The 16,495-nt window shown below is 40.7% G+C and overlaps 1 protein-coding gene across 1 annotated transcript; it reads left to right on the forward strand.

Annotated features, from left to right (window-relative positions):
- The first annotated feature begins 2,264 nt into the window (after positions 1 to 2,264).
- Positions 2,265 to 16,124, forward strand: kmt5c (lysine methyltransferase 5C). The gene is made up of 9 exons (XM_044101405.1): positions 2,265 to 2,612; positions 2,968 to 3,100; positions 4,316 to 4,481; positions 6,248 to 6,357; positions 6,444 to 6,607; positions 8,394 to 8,413; positions 8,539 to 8,675; positions 8,755 to 8,927; positions 9,529 to 16,124. The coding sequence occupies exons 2-9, from the start codon at positions 2,988 to 2,990 to the stop codon at positions 14,151 to 14,153; spliced, it is 5,508 nt and encodes a 1,835-aa protein (XP_043957340.1). The 5' UTR covers positions 2,265 to 2,612; positions 2,968 to 2,987; the 3' UTR covers positions 14,154 to 16,124.
- The last annotated feature ends 371 nt before the right edge of the window (positions 16,125 to 16,495 follow it).

The following is a 16,495-nucleotide window of genomic DNA, read 5'->3' on the forward strand; positions in this document are numbered from 1 at the left end:
TTGGGTGAATAAGGTATTTTCTGGTGTAATATTTAGAAATGATACCATCAAAAAGGTTAAAGTTACACATAAATTCTGGTATTTTAAAGACTAAAATGGGAAGAAAGAATACAAATAAACAACATAAATACAAAATAATAAATTAAGAAGAATATAAAACTTGTCAAACACAATGTACTTACAGAGTTGGTAGTAACTAGTTACTTTCACTCAATTACATTTACTTGAATAACGTTTTGGGAAAACAAATTTCTTTTAGGAGAATTTTTTCTACTTGTTACTCTTTATTTGAGTAATTTTATTATGAAGTATTTTTACTCTTACTTGAGTTAAAAACAAACATTTGAACCAAAAATCCACCAGACACACACACACACACACACACACACACACACACACACACACACACACACACAGTTACTCTCTACTTCAGTAGATTTTTTACAAAATACTTTTTTGCTCTAACTTGAGGAATTTTCTGGATGGCTACGTTTTACTTTTAGTTGATTAAAAATATATTGAAGTAGAACTTCTCTTACTTGAGTATAATTTTTGATGCTCTGCCCTCCAGTCCAAAAATATGAACAACAGGGTAGATTAATTTTCAAAATGTTTTGGTGTACTTAATATTTACAAGAAGAAACAATAAATACCAGCATGTATGCCAACATTTAACACAGATGCTAGGAGGAAGGAGCTCCTGTGACGCTCTTTTGTGCACCTAGGATGCGGAAAATTAATGCAATATTGAATGGAAATAAATTTGGTGAGGTTAAAGCTGTTCATGTTTATAAAGAGACAAATATTCCAGAATGTGAGTTCATTGACTTATTTATCCTGGGAATACTGCTTGGCTTCGTGAGATACTTTCTCTTTTTTTTTTTTTAAATGAAACTATTCTGAACAGAAACTACGCTCAGCTGCCAAAACAAACTTTCTCCTCCTTCACAATTGCGGCTTGATTAATGAGAATCATCAGTCATTCGGTTGATAGATATTCCCTGCAGACATAACAGCTTTCTGTTCACGGGGGCTCAAATACTTGAAATACTTCAGGATTCGCAGAGCCGCGATTGTTTTCCAGTTCAAACTTGTCCACAGTATTGAAGTCTGAATTCCTGGCAGCATCCAGATTACAACAAGTGCTTTTTAAAGGTAAACTGCGACTCTGTTAAAGCTTAAATCAGCAAAATTACCCAGTATTTATTAGCTTACTGTCAATGTAGGTTTTAAATATGTGATCTGACTGTGATCCGTTTCCCTGTTTGTGATTATTTTGAGTAGGAGTGATGTGTCAGTCATGGCCGAGGCAGCTGGATCTGCCGGCTCATTTTGAATGAACAGTCAAAGCTGATTTGTACTGGTTTTAATTTTGTGTCATGAGTAAGTGGATTTTTTAATACATAAAGATAGTTTAGACATACTATTGTCTAAACTGTAAGGTGATTAAGATTATTTAGGATTAGTTCTATTTACGTTCAATAGCTGAATATCATAACAGCCTAATTATTAGACCATATTTTTTCTCCCATTTAAAAGCTGTAGAAATAGACCAATTCAGCATTAATCCACTAATGTTTTATTGCTAGTATGGTTTAAAAACCAAGTAGAGTAGAAGTTTAAAATTATATTTAGAGATTCTAACTTCTCAGTGTGAGATGGGGAGAACAAAAAAGTGTCGGAAAAGTCAGAAAAAAAAATAAAAAACTTTGTGAGCCACAAATACTTAAGACGTAAATGAATTAATTTAATTAATGCTCTCCACAAGGTTGGCCGATGTTATTAAAGTATTTGAATGTAAGCACTGTAAAAACATAACATAAACTATAAGGAGCTGGATTTTAATGACTAAAATACCAACTATGTGTCTTGTATTTTAAGATTAACTTAAAAACCATCCTGTTTAGCAAACCACCCTTCCAATAAAATATAGTTTTGCTCCAGTTTCTACAGTAGAAATTTTTTTTTTTAATTAATTTAAAAAGCACCATAAAACTACCCTGCTTTCGTAAAAAAAATTAAAATAAATTAACTCGCGTCTAGTGAAGAGACTTTTAGCAGCCGACCGATTCAGTTCTTTTTAACGAATTAAGCCAAATACTTCGAATCTCAGTAAACATACTGAATTCTCATCACTACAGCTCACTGTACTACAAGAGGTTATCACCGTTCTCACCACTGTCAAGCATGGGCGGCAACGCCCTCTAACCAGCTGGCCAATCAGAGAGCTTTGAACGCATTCCTTGCGTAACTGAAGTTTGGTCTCAGCCAATAGGAATGTCCATGGGCGTGGTAATGCATAGTTTGGTTGTGCTGGAGGTTTCTCATCAACTTTTAGGCGATCTTTGCAAAGCTAATTTACGACACATTTAAAACATTTCTGTCCCGTTTTACTGGAATGTCGTGCGTTTGTACTTTTCGGGATTCACACCGGGATTTGTTTCGTTATTGCCATCCAACCAGCCAGGACACGGAGTGACGAGCAGACTCCATTTTCGTTTGCAGCTGATCGGCGGAGAGCTAGCTACTTTATGTTGCTAGGCTAACTTTCGCTTCCAGGCGTTAACTTGTCTACCTGGCGGTACTTTCGTCTACTACAAAAAGACTCCCAGGTGGGTTTCAATTCCTGTATTGTCTAATAAGGAGGCTGTTTTGAATATTAGATCGCAGGGTGTATATTTATCAGCTAAATGATGCAGTAATGTTCCGTTAGCTGCAGGCCGCTAAACGTACAGCCTCCTCCCTCCTCTGATCAGAACACAGCGGGCTAATACCCCACAGAACCTCATTGGACCTTGTTTTTATTCTACTATTGAACATGCAAATTAAAGATGCTGCATGAAGAGATTATGTGCTGCTGATCTGAGCCCCTAAACCAAGCTATTCAGCTTGTTCTCTGCAGACTGGTTGTGCAGAAATGGTTCAAATCCCTGTAACGTATCGTTATTTTGACCCCTGTGATTGCAGCATGCTGATGGTGGGAGGCAATGGACGGCTGCACTAGAATGAGTGTGAAGGAGTTGTGTGAGACCGATGACCTGGCCACCAGTTTGGTGCTGGACCCTCTTCTGGGCTTCAGCACCCATAAAATGAACATCAGGTAATCCAAAACACCGTCAACTAGAGTGTTAGCAGCATGTGTGAAAGAGCTGCGCCTCAGATAAAAACATAGGAAAACTGAAATGACTTCAAATTAATCCAAAATCATGTAAAACTAAGATTTCTACAACAATGTTTCTCAGTTTTTACTGTAATCAGTGAGAAGTCGTTACTTCTGATAATATCTCTTATCATTTGAGGTATTTTCTTATCATGACAAGAATATATGGAGGTTTGAAAGCTCCAAAATATGTTATTTTAACTATTTCCTATCAATAAATGTGCATATATTGCTAACTGTATGCAGGTTAGTGACGAAAATTAAAAACAATTGTGCAGCTGGTGTCATGAAGAGCATTATTATTTATCACATACAACAACCTGAAAAAGAAGCAAAGAAGAAATAAATTGCTTTTTATTATTATTAAAACAATACCAGTTTCAGATTTCATACTTAACATTAAATATCAGCGTTGTTGAAAATCCTACCTTTTAACTGCATGTAGAATAAAAGCAGTTTAATCTTTTGTAACGATTTACTAAGCCAAAAATGTTACTGCATAGTTTATTATTTACAGCTACAGGTTTGAATGTTGTTCTTGGAGATCTGATTTTATTACTTTACCTCAAATTCTTTTCTTAAAATGAAGTTACAAATGACAGAGAATATTCTCAAAAAGTCAATTTTATTTCAGTCATTCTTTAATGAGTATACAGAACATCTTGGCCCTAATGTTCTGTTACACAGAACATTAGGGCCAAGATGCAATAATTTTTGCTTAATTTTGAGAATAATAACTTAAAATGACAGAAAAAAGTTGTTTTTAATGCGAAACCTCCTCAGTTTGGTTAGACATATTTCTGCTACTGATAAGAATTTGATGCTGATTTGTTAAAAGATTAAGTATTTAGTATTTTCTGTAAAAATGTTCACAAGACACAACACTCCTCATTAAATTTGTTTTGTGTTTTTACTGTTTTATTGTCCTAATATTACGATTTTATTCTTGTATTATTTTGCACTCTGTCGTCGTACGACTTGTGATATTAACTGGAATTGTACTTGTGGTTGTTTTGCACCGTTGGCATTTATTCACAAACATTTCCCACTGATTTTTCTGAAACGTTGAAGATTCTGCCTCTCCCAAAATGTCTAAATAGTTCCCTCTGTTTCTCCGTGTTTGTGGTTTTTAACCGGCCGTTTTTTCTGTTCCAGCCCGGCACCAGAGATCAGACGTTGGGGTGTTCTCAAGGAGACGCTGCTGCGGTTTCAGCGAACGCACGACTTCAACGCCACGTTTGAGGCGCTGACTGTTGGCGAACTCGCTGGCGACTACTTCAACGCTCTGGGGAGCCACCGGCAGGAGCTGCTGAGACAACATGTAGGCATCTAAACGGGAACCACACTCTAATTCTCTTTCTCTTATTACCTGGAGGAAATATTCGTTAAAATCAGCTGTTTTATGTTTCTTTAAATTTAAATGATTGTTTTTATTGGTTTTGCACCATCAATTTGCTTATTTATGTGCAAAACCCAAAGATAAAAGCTGTTTTAAAAAAGAAAATGTCAATTTAAATGTTTTCAGAGCTTAGACTATGAGTTTAAGAAACTAGTGTTTCTTAGATACCAAACATAAATCACAAATTGTGCTTTGAAGAATCTATATTTGGTGCAGGAGGCATTCTTGATGATTTCTGGAAATGTGTAAACAACAAATGAAATCAGTTATGAAGTCTGTGTAAACAACATTGTCCTTCAAAAAGGAGCTGGTTGAGACAAAAGAACCAAACTGAAGTGCTGAGTCATCCAGTTTTTTGTAGAAAGAAAGAGAGGAAAGAGAAAATAATGAATAATGCAAATAGAAATTATTGTGCTCGTTCCAATATGTCATGCGTTTAATTCATTTATTGCGACAGGCCAACTCAAATTACCAGAATATTTAAAAATTTACTGGAAAAAACCCCTAATTTTGGGTCTTTATAAATGTGGACATCTGATGTTAGATGTGTGGAACAGTTTGACTGTCGCAGCTGTTAAAGAGTCTTCACACATATATTCATGTTTTACACTCAGCCTTACAGATGTGACAGTTTTCACACCTAGAAAAGTAAAAATGGGTCCAGACTCGGTTCGTTTTGCATGTTCATGTGGTGCTTCGTTCACACTGCCGGAGCCACAGAGACACGTTGTGATAAAGTTTTGGTTTATTTCTGTTGTTACTACAAAGAGAAGCTGATGGGGTTGAAGCTAATTGGAAATAGAAAATGGCAACATGTTTGCAGGCTGATTCATGCAAACGAACGTAATCATTCATCTTTATAAAGTCATTGTAACGTCAACGTAGAGCGGGGCGATGCGGCATAAAAATAAACTCAAATCTTTTCATACCTCTTTGAAGTCTAATCTGTCAAGAACTGCAGCTTTAGTACCAAATTATGTAATTTGAGAACCACGGTTAAGATTTTTAAGCTAAATTTGACTTCAATTGGTACAAAATATCAAAGGACTACATCTTGGAATTGTAGAAAAGGGGACATATTATGCAAAATTCACATTTTTCATGTTTTTGTACTTCCACTTGGATATAAACTGCTTCTAGAAACATCCAGCCAGTTTTTATTAGTAAATTAATGTTTTTTGGAGTCTGGAGAATCAGCCGTTTCAAAAACATCAAGATTAAGTCGTTGCCCGTTACCTAGCAACCTCAATGGAGTTCTGCCCGTTACCTAGCAACCCAAGCTGAGCTCCAACACCTTTGGTCAGCTGGTTGTACTGATGTATAATGGCTGCTGGAAAAGACCAGTGTTTTGTTGTTGACTTTGCATTCAGAAATCACTTACTGCATTCTTGTTGGCTGTGCAGGAGGTTCCACTTCTGCTTTTCAAAGATGTATTGCTGTGTAATTGTGTGCCATTTTCGAATGTGAGTGTAAACAGCAGCTTATTTAGATTAAAGTGACAGGAGGCCCTAAAACATCTCATTCTGAAACCAAACAGACTAAAATCTCATTATCTAAGGATGATTTTGTCTAAAGAAATGTGGCCTAAACAAAACACCTGTCATGTTCTGTTTAGGCCAGAGAGCTACCCTGACCTGTTTAAGGAAGCATAATAGTTCACTGTTATGTGTTGTTGGATGTGGCTGCAGGTGTATCGCTACCTCAACGCCTTCCTGCTGGACAGTGGGATCAAGATAGAGTCGTGTGACAGATACTCATCGGAGACCAACGGAGCGAAGATAACGGCCTCCAGGCATTGGTAATCCCTCCCTCCATCTTCTTCCAGCTGTCGGTTCCAGTTCTGCCCTGAGCTCTCACAGCTGCGTCTGTCCGTCTGTCCTGCAGGTTCGTTGGAGAGCGCGTGGAGGTCCTACTGGGCTGCATAGCGGAGCTGAACCCCGCGGACAGCGCCGTGCTGAGGGCAGGGGTCAACGACTTCAGCGTCATGTACTCCACACGTAAACGCTGCGCTCAGCTGTGGCTCGGGCCCGCAGCTTTCATCAACCATGGTGAGCGTCTTTTCTCTGCTTTGATCATTTTACAGGCTAAGAATGAATCACAATTAACTGGATTAATCGTGATTAATCGATTGCTGAAATAACCAACTAATTAAGTAATGGATTAATTGTTAACTGAAGACTCAAAAAAGACAATTTGCTGAATGAAGAACACACTCAGAGCAGTAAATAAAACAAAAATATAAACATTTTGCATTTAAGAGTAAATCTATTTTCTACCCAGAACTCCTCAAGGAGAAGTTTCACCCGATTCCCATTCTGTAAATAAATTTCCTCTTCAGCAGTTTTTCGATCCAATTATTAATCGGTTAATTCAGAACATAATCAGCCCCACAAGTTATTGACATTAAGTCAAGCAAAAAGTGCTGCTCTTGGTATTTTTAGAAGTATTTTTATCTTCTATAAGATAAAAAATACTTCTTTTTATCTTTTCATCTTCTGCTACTTTTGTTTACTAAAAAAATACTGTTGTACTTCAGACAAAAATGTTTTTCTTATTTAAAAAGAAATTGAATTGTTTGCATCTTTAAATGTATTTTTAATATTAAATGAAAATCTGCAAAATGTGTCACTTTGTCACCTGATTAATCGTCAGAATAATCGATTAATCGATTAGACTCGGCATCCATACAGTTTAGGATCTGGTGATTGTTTTTTCATTAAGAGTCGTGAGTTGGATTGATTTAGGCAAAGAAATGTATTTCTTTATTTATTTCAATTGCAAAATTCTTATATATGTATTTATTTATATATATATATATATATATATATATATATATATATATATATATATATATATATATATGTATGTATTATGGAAACATTTTTACTTAATTACTTGTCTGCGTGTTTTGTTCTTTCAGTAATTTGCCCTTTTTTGAGTTTTTATTCTCCATTTAACAAGTTATTAAATGTATTGTGATCCAACAATCTATCATTATAGAAGATAAATGTTAATGAAGATCTTAAAGACATAAAATAGAATATTTCACCTCCAAAATGTTTCCTGAAGTGTTTGTTTAAACAACTGTGGTTGTAAAACTGCATTACCTGAATAAGACTGATGGGGGCGCTCCTTTAGTTTCCACTGGAGTTGAGGGATAAAGCAGTAAAATTTTATTTTGATATTTTGTGGGATTTCTTTTGATTAAGGTTTTGTTTTTGGGTTTTAAATCTGTCAGAGATTAAATTAATATTTAGGGGAAAAATGATTCAAATGGCAAAACAAAACGGTGGATTTATTATCAGTTTATGGGTTTTATTAATGAGTTCATTGTTATTGTTAAGATGATATTTTTCTCCACTGTTACTATAAACAATACAATTCTTATCCAGGCTGTTTCTCACAGCCAGAAAGATTTTTGAATCGATTATTGAAATGATCATGAACTAAATCAGTTGATCGTTTAAAAAATGGTGAAACGACAAACAGAATAAAATCTGTAATTAAGCCAAAACTACAAAATATAGATAAGTTTTGCATTTAGGATGGAACAACATTCGTAAAACCTTTAGCTACAGCTGGTTAGCATGCATGAAAGAAATTTTGTTATTGCATTTTAGGCAGTAAAATGTTTGTTTTTCTTAAAAAAATAAAGAATTTATCAAATAAAAGGCTCACATGGTCAGATGAAAATCGGTAGAATGTGGTGATTTCTTTGTCCAATTAATCGATTACTAAAATGATCGGGTTTTTTTCAGCCCTAATTTCCATTGATATGGTGACTTAATTATTAACTGAAATCTTTTTCTTTTCCATTTCTCTCCTGGATTGAAGACTGCAAACCGAACTGCAAGGTAAAACATCGCTTTTTTTTACAGAAATTATCTCTTATTGTCTGTTTTCTGACACATCTGTTGCTGTTGGACCCACCTTTTGTCTAATCTGTTTTTTTCTCTCCTCTCTTTTTGCACCTGTCAAGTTTCTCCCCGGTGAGAAGAACATCGCCTGCGTGGAAGTGATCCGACCCATCTCGCCTGGGGAGGAAATCACCTGTTACTATGGCGCCAGCTTCTTCGGCGAAGGCAACGAAATGTGCGAATGCTGCACCTGCGAGAGGTGTGTCCGCCGCTCCGGCTGGCTTTGTCTCGGCGGCGGCTCGGGTGTCGCTCACGGCGCGTGTGTTTGATCCCATCAGGAACGGAGAGGGCCACTTCAGGCACCGAGGGAAGCAGCCGGACAGCGAGGAGGCGAAGGAGGCCGTGGGCCAGAAGTACCGGCTCAGGGAGCGATACCTGCGCCACCACAGGGAGAGAGGACACCTGACCGCCAGGCCCAGCGCCCCGGGAATCCACGCCGGGATCTTCACAGGTGAACAGAAATGCAAATCCAGAGATTTTACCTCAAAGGAAATGAAATCCGCCCAGAGTTTACGTCTGTAAATCATGTTTAATTGAATCTGAAATGTTTACAATAATTATTGCATCATCTGTCCTTTTTCATTCGTCTATCCTCTCTTTATTTATTATTCCTTTCTTTTTGGATCCTCCCTTCCTTTCCTCCCTCCTTCCTTCATTCTATCCTTCCTCCTTTTGTTTCTTTCTTCATTCCTTCCTTCCCCTCTTTCCCTTTTCCTTTCTTTATCATCTTTCTTTGCTTCCTTCCTCTTTTCCTTCCATTCTTCCTTCCTTGCTTTCTTCTTCCCTCCTTACCTTCCTATTTTCATCAGTCTTTCTTTCTGTCGCTTTTTCCTTCCTTCATCTTTCTTCCTTTCTTTCTTTTGTGTTTCTTTCTTCTAACATTTATTTCGGAGGTTGATTATTAAATAAATTTCACTCTATAAAACTGGTTTAAAATTAATGATTAAAGCCAAAACGTATCATTAATCAAAGCTATTGTCCAGAGCTGTTTTTGTTTTTATTTTCCCTCCTGAATGTAATCCAGCTGCTCGTTTTGTCTCTTTCATCACCAGCGATCCCCTCCAGGAACTCCTTCACCCAGCAGATGAGGAGAAACGCTCTGAAGAACAAGAAGCTGAACGACACCAAGAGGTGGAGGCGTGAGAAGCAGAGGCGGTCGGGGAATTACCTGCTGAAACGCTGCCGGACTGTTCCGCTGCCGTCCCAGGTCACTCTGAAGGACCTGCGCATCAGAGTGCGGCGCCACTCGGTGGATTTCCTGCTGCACTGCAAGGATCCCAAAAGCAAAGAGAGGGCCTTGCTGCAGGAACTAGAGGAGGTGAAGCCAAGAAAAGCGACTGTGGAGGAAAACCCGAAGTCTTTGACTTTGAATTCCTCCGTGCCGGTCAATCTGAGAAGCAGATCCGCCGTAAATAGCGTGGCTTTGAACATGAACATCTGCTCAAGAACCAAAAGCATGGTTCATAAAACACAGGAGACAAAGGCGGGGTCCAGTAGCACAAACACGGCTAACACTACTACAGTTTGTCCGCCTGTTGAAAGGGACAAAACCTGCAGCGCAATAAAGCAGGAGAGCACGAAAAAAGCAATCACTGAAAGTCAAAGCAGCAACGTTGAATCCAGGATCGCCGCTAAGACTCTGGCCGTGTTGGAGAAGGCTGTTGACAATCCACTAATCACCCTGAAGCAATACGTTACCGTCAACCTTACCAGGCTATCAATCCCGCAACCCGCAGAGGCCGGAAAAACACAAGAGGAGGAGGAGAAATGTGGTGTTTTAGGGAGAGGAAGGAGCCAACCGCCCCCCAAACCTGGGAACCTGCCAAGAAAACAGGTTTTCAGGTCAGACGTCTGCACAGCTACGAGCAAACGAGGAGGGAAGGAAACGCTCCTCAAGGCCACAGATGGAACAGATGCTCACAAAGTAGTCGCCGGGAATCCATCTGGCTGCAAGAAGAAGGGGGCTGACAGAGTTGTGGAAATAAAAACGGTGCAAACGGAGCTCAAGGAGGAAAAGAGAGACCCTAAGTCAACTGAAGCTGAAAACATGGGGAAGTCAAAAGCAGGGAGTAATATCCAGAGTGTTAAAAATGCAGAGAAAGTGGAAGTTAAAGTGTCAGGACAGACGAAGAGATGCTTGAATGAGCGTCCTGAAGATGTGGTGATAAAACAGGCAAAGGTTTTGCTGTCGGACATCTTAAGGAAAGATCAATCTTTTTTAGATCAGAGGCTGCAGGGAGACATAAACAGAGGAAGTTGCAATCGTTCAGTTAAGGGGCGGTTTATGAAAAAACGAAGTGTGCGGAAAACTAAATTAGACGAATCACAAAATGGGATGGGAACCCCAAACGACGAGCGATTGGTTTCTGTTTGCACAGACTCTGGTGTGAAAAGTACACATGTCCAGTCCGAACCGAAACGCAGTGAACTGCCAGCCTCCTCCTCCATCAACTCACTACCTCACAGGTCGGCCGTTTCTACGAAGGCTCAGCCGCGCCCAGACGCCAACCCGCAGTCCAACATACCTCTGAAGAAACGGACATTTCGGAGCTCAGTGGAGATCGACTCGCAGCGAGGTCCGACTTCCGCCTCCGATCGTGTTCAGAAAAACACGGCCGTGGTGACGTCACCTCCAGCCCCACAACAGAACACGTCCCTTACCTCTGGAGAAGCCAAGAAAGATAATAAATCAGCTCCAAGGCGGATCCAAAAACAACCGGTAGTTACCAGAGTGCTTCGCTCCAGACCTAACGGATCTCCACGAGGCCACCTGCTGAGGAAAGTCCGGCAATGCAAACAAGAAAATCAGGAGGAGGATATTTGTGAATATATGAGGGATAATCCTGCAACTGTCACACGTAGTTCCCAAAAAAACTTCCAGAATAACATGGAAATATCGTCCCCTGAAGAAAACAGTTCAGAGGAAACAAAAGCCGGCTTTGATTTCAAGATACGCCTCAAGCGGAGAAGAGGGAAAGTGTGGGATGTTCAGGGCGACAGCTTGGTGTTGAAAACGGAAAAGCATGACGACTCGATGGCGTGCGATCCTTTCAAAGCAATCATGGATTCTGTGTCCATCTTAAACCGAGAGATGGAGGCCCACGTTCAAGCGAGTCAGAAGTCGAAGAGCAGACTGCATCGATTGAGACGAAGAAACGACAAAAACAACAAAAAACAAATTACTGACGTCCAGATGGATGGAGTTAGTGAAACTAAAGTCGGACGAAGCGAATCTGTTGACGAAAAAAGTGAAATTACAGCCAAGTTGGAAAGCCAGCCCCTGTTGAGCCTGAACGGAACCAGTGAGATGCTTCCAGAAACTAAAGTGGAGGATCGTCTTTTAAAAAGCTGCTGCCTGTTTGAGAGCGCGTCGCAACAAAAGCTGGAGCCAGAACTGGGCTCAAACGGCCTTCAGTTGCCGGTTCTGAAACTGCGGAGGAAGGTGGAGGATATCTGGGAGGTGGACAGCAAAAAGGGGCTTTTACTGCCCGACCTAAGGGCTGAGGTTAACGTCAAGAGAGAGGTCAAGAGTCACGCCTTAGGGAGGCAGAAGAAAGAGGAGACTTGTCTGAGACTCAACAGCAATCTCATGTCTCTAAAAACAGAACCGCCCCCGTTTTCCCTCTCTCTTTCACCGTTGTCGCTGTCATCACCTCTTAACGAGGGCAAAACCGAAGCTGCACACTCAACCGGAGACAGAATCATAGAAAAGTTGGAGACGTACATGGGGGGAAGGAAACCGAGGCTCAAAGTTGACAAACAGCGCAAGAGTGTGCCCATGGAGATGCCCACCCCTTGTCTGAGTCACACACTCCAGCAGATTGACAACAGCCTCTCCAGGCTCTCCGAAGGCCTGTGTTCTTCTCAGACCCTGGAGAAGCCCACGGCAGCTTGCGCCTCCGGTTCTGTGATCCAGACCCCGTCCCAGTCCCCCCCGTTTGTGGCCGCTGACAATATGCTGTCTGCCGAACCCAGCTTCACCAACTGCTGCGAAGACATCCTGGACTTCCAGTGCCTCGGTTTTGATGGATACGACCAGCCGCAGAACATTCTCCCATCCTCCCCGTCAGATCTGTGCTCCCTGGACCCACCCACCGACCCATTTAGCAGTCCTCTCTCCCACAGCCCGACCGACACCTGGGACACCGAAACACCCTACCTGGGCCCGCCAAGTCCAGGGAATAACTTCACCAGTGAGGATCTGCAGTTTTACCCGGGCTTGGTTGCTTCCAAAAGTGACTCTGGGAGTGTTCAGAACTGTGAAGCCAAGGGCATCTCCAAAGACGGACCCAACTCTGGTTTTGGGTTTTCAGCTTCAGTAAATTCATACGTTGTGAGCAAGGAACGTATTATGAGCAAAAATCTGGGAGCAAGGCTCTCCAAAGACGACCCCAAAACTCAACCATCTTTGTCCGTCGCCAGCAAGCCTCGTCTTTTCACCGGAAATCCCGTCGTTTTAAGCCAGCCTTCCATCAACTTCAAGGCCACCACCAGCCAATCAAAAACGCAGCTCAACCTCAAAACCCAAGGCCCGTTCCATCGCATGACCATTCCAAGTAAATCCCAGTCATTCCCAAGTAACCAGCCAACTGTGGTCAGAGGAACGCCGGCTCAAGTGTCCAACAGATTCCTTTCCCCTTCAGTCCTCTCAACAAAGAATCCCAACTCTTCTGAAAGTCCATTCAGCTACCAGGAGAAGCCATCTACAGTAATCCACAGGGTTCTGAAGTACCAGGGTGGTAGCCAGACGCAGAACCTGTACAGCGCGCCGTGCGAGGACACTGTTGCTGCTAGTGGCGGCGGACGGATCTCTGCCAAACAGAGCCAGAAATTTGTTCCTAATGTGTCTCAAAAAAGCAACGTATCTTTCCACGGGTTCGGAAAGGACGTCGCCCATCTCAGTTCCTCCAGCAACCTCGCCAGTTCCAACCTTCACTTCAGCAGGCCCAGTTCCTCCGTTTCACAGTCGTTCAGTAAAAACAAGATGGCCTCAGACAAACAGGAAGCGGCTGAAACTAACATGGTGTACAAAAACTTTTCCGAGATGCCGAGGCCCTTCTTCTTTCCTAGCAAAGCATCCGACTGCTACTCTTCCCAGCAAGACAAGAAGCTGGATAAAACCGATAGACACCAGCCATGTTACACACAGCAGGATGCTTATGACTTTAGCTATTCCTCTCTCTCGCCCATCTCTCAGCACAGCAGCCCTCAACTAGTCCACAGCACACCTCCAAATACACCAGCACCCAAACCCCAGTCCACCGCCTCCTTCCCTTACGGCTACCAAGGTCCTCCCTATGTGCTGAACTTCAGCGGCGACCACTCACTCACTCTAGGCCTGAGGGACGGTTCTGATGGCTACCCGGGCCTGGGCGCTACAAACTACACCTACCACTGCCTGATGGAGCCCTCGGGCACTCAAGGACGGTTAGTCCTTGAACCTTGCGGACCCCAACTGTCCAACCCGTCCTCGTTGGGCGGGTTCGCTGGCCTCAGAAGTCAGGATGAACACTGCCGGAAGGACATGCAGCAGCAGTGCCAGGCAGGGGAAAACCAAGGTGCTTCACACTACGGTGGGGTTCCTACGTCACACCCAATGGGCACCACAAAACCCAAACGGGTGCGGCTGGTGGTGACGGACGGTACGGTGGACTTAGATTTGCAGTACTCAGACTGAAAGTGACTGGATCTCTTGAAACCTTTTAGATGTTGGTTGTTTTTCTGAACGTTTCTGTTCATAATCTGCTTTTCTAATGAATTATCTTGATGTAGAAATGACTCATGCAGGGTTTGAAATGGCAGAAATATCCACTACGGTTTGTTCAGAATACCACATTTTAAAGCATTACCTTTGAACCTGCAGGTCAAGTGGAATTCTTTGCAAAAAGTTATTCAAATGTCTTAAAGTTTTTCACGTTTCTTCACTTTAAAACCACACAAAAGAATTTTCTTAAAAAATGACTGACTCAGTTGGATTTAAGTCTATACTTTGATTAGGCCATTCAAATATATGAATTGAATGAACTCTGTGTCCCTGTGGGTAAAAAAGGCATCCCCACAGCATGATGTTGCCACCACCATGTTGTAAAGTGGGCCAAAGTGTGTAGGCCAAAATGTTTACTCGTCTTCCCACATTTTAAAAAAATTATTTTTAAAGGCCAGATTTGTAGAGTTTTCAATTAAGCGTTGGCAGACTTTATCACCTTACTTTGACTAGGCCCTTCTAGAATAATGTGCTTTGATAGTAGCTGGTTTTTTTAAAATCCTTTTGCAGCTTCTAATAAGTTAGTAGAAACATATCCCCACAGCATGACGCTGTCACCACCATGTTTTAAAGTGTTTTCTTGTGTGTTGGCCAAAATTTTCTTTTTTTTGCATCTTTTACAAACCAGATTTGTAGAGTGTTCCATTAAGCGTTGTCCTGATGTCCAACTTTACTTTGACTAGGCTGTACTAACGCATAATTGTGCTTTAATTGTAGTTTTTGTCATATGTTTAGCCTCACCTCTACCCCACAGCTATTTCATCGTCTAATACGTTTGTAGAAATGTATCCCCACAGCATGATGCTGCCACCGCTATGTTTCATGGTGTTAGTGTTAATTTTCTGCCATTAAGTCTAAATCATTTCACGTAGAACATGAAATATTACAGAAACATGCATCAGTATTATATCAAATTTGAAGTTTGTGGTTGTAAAATGACTAAATGTGAGAAACTCAAAGGGGTTTGAAGACTTTTTGCGAACCACTGCACAGATTGAAGCCCTTCTTACCGTACTGTAACATAGATGTATGAATTTTTCTATCCCATGAATGGTAGTAGAGCCAGAATCCACCTGAACTGTTTGCTGGTGGAGCTTAAGGAGGCAGTTTGGTGCCTCGCTCTTTGATATTCTCGCGACGTTTTCAAGCACCCGTAGAAAAATTTTTTTGTTTTTAGAATTTTTTTAATACCCACATTAAGCTCTCGTCTCACTTCTACGTGTAAACTCCTGAGTTGTGTGCATGTGTCGGATGCGGCTGGAGGTGTGTTTGCATGATGGGTGCAGTGAAAGACTTCCTCTACGAATCCAGGACCATTTCCGTTTTCCTCCATGTTGTTGCATCAGCAGTGTGACAATCCTCTCATCTGAGTTGGTAATTTCTAATCCCTCAGAAGGATTATTTTACAATGTTACCATGTTTATACTGCTTGCTGATGAAGCTACTCATTTACAGATGTTTTTCAATTTTATTTTATTTTATTTTGGTTGAGATTGAGAACGTTTTGTGCTGGAAGTTGAATCGGTTTGACTTCGTGCGGTGGGAGCGTTCTCGTGGTTACCGTGACGATGTACTGTCTTGTTATGACAAAGAAAAGAAAAAAAGGCCAATTATTTATTTTAATATCCTCACTTCCGGAAAAGGTGCTTTTGATGTAATTTATATTTCACGTTGATTGTTCAAACTATTAAATGTGTGGGTTTTTTTTTTTAAATATTATTATTATTGTTATTTAATGGGACATGATGATATTTACATGATGTATTTAATTTTGAAGACCAGTTTTTCTTAACTGTTGCAGATGAAACTAGCTTGTTTTTTTCTAATTGGCTGTTAGTCCTACTGGAAGTCTGTTGTAGAAATGTACAAATGTAGCCTATATCATTAAAGATGATTCTTTTTTATATGTTTGCCTCTACCTTTTTCTTTTAAATATTTATTTTTAATTAAATATTTAAAGTAGTGGTGGTAAAAGTGTGGCGTGGGGTCCATTTGTGGCACACTTGCTGATTTCCTCTGGCCAATACAAATTCAAAATATTTGTTTTTAATATAATATAGTAATCAGGAGTTTTGTTAAATATTTATAATACAACAGAGCTTCACTCATTTGCTGTTTAGTATTTGTGGATTTTTCTGTGAAATGTAAAAATCTCCTGATACGTGGATCGTTTTTCAACAGCGTGTGCTACTTCACACCATATTTGCTGGTGTTTGCAAAGCAGCCAATCCAGAAGTGCAATTTATTTTCCTTGC

The sequence above is a fragment of the Gambusia affinis genome, linkage group LG19 (genome assembly GCF_019740435.1).
Source record: "Gambusia affinis linkage group LG19, SWU_Gaff_1.0, whole genome shotgun sequence".
NCBI classification, from domain to species: Eukaryota; Metazoa; Chordata; class Actinopteri; order Cyprinodontiformes; family Poeciliidae; genus Gambusia; species Gambusia affinis.

What these genes read in the sequence shown, in the direction of transcription:
- kmt5c (XM_044101405.1), top strand. Translation starts at nt 2,988, where the DNA reads ATGGACGGCTGCACTAGAATGAGTGTGAAGGAGTTGTGTGAGACCGAT. An exon ending in ATAACGGCCTCCAGGCATTG is followed by an intron (nt 6,358 to 6,443) that starts GTAATCCCTCCC and finishes TCTGTCCTGCAG; the next exon opens with GTTCGTTGGAGAGCGCGTGG. An exon ending in GAATGCTGCACCTGCGAGAG is followed by an intron (nt 8,676 to 8,754) that starts GTGTGTCCGCCG and finishes TGATCCCATCAG; the next exon opens with GAACGGAGAGGGCCACTTCA.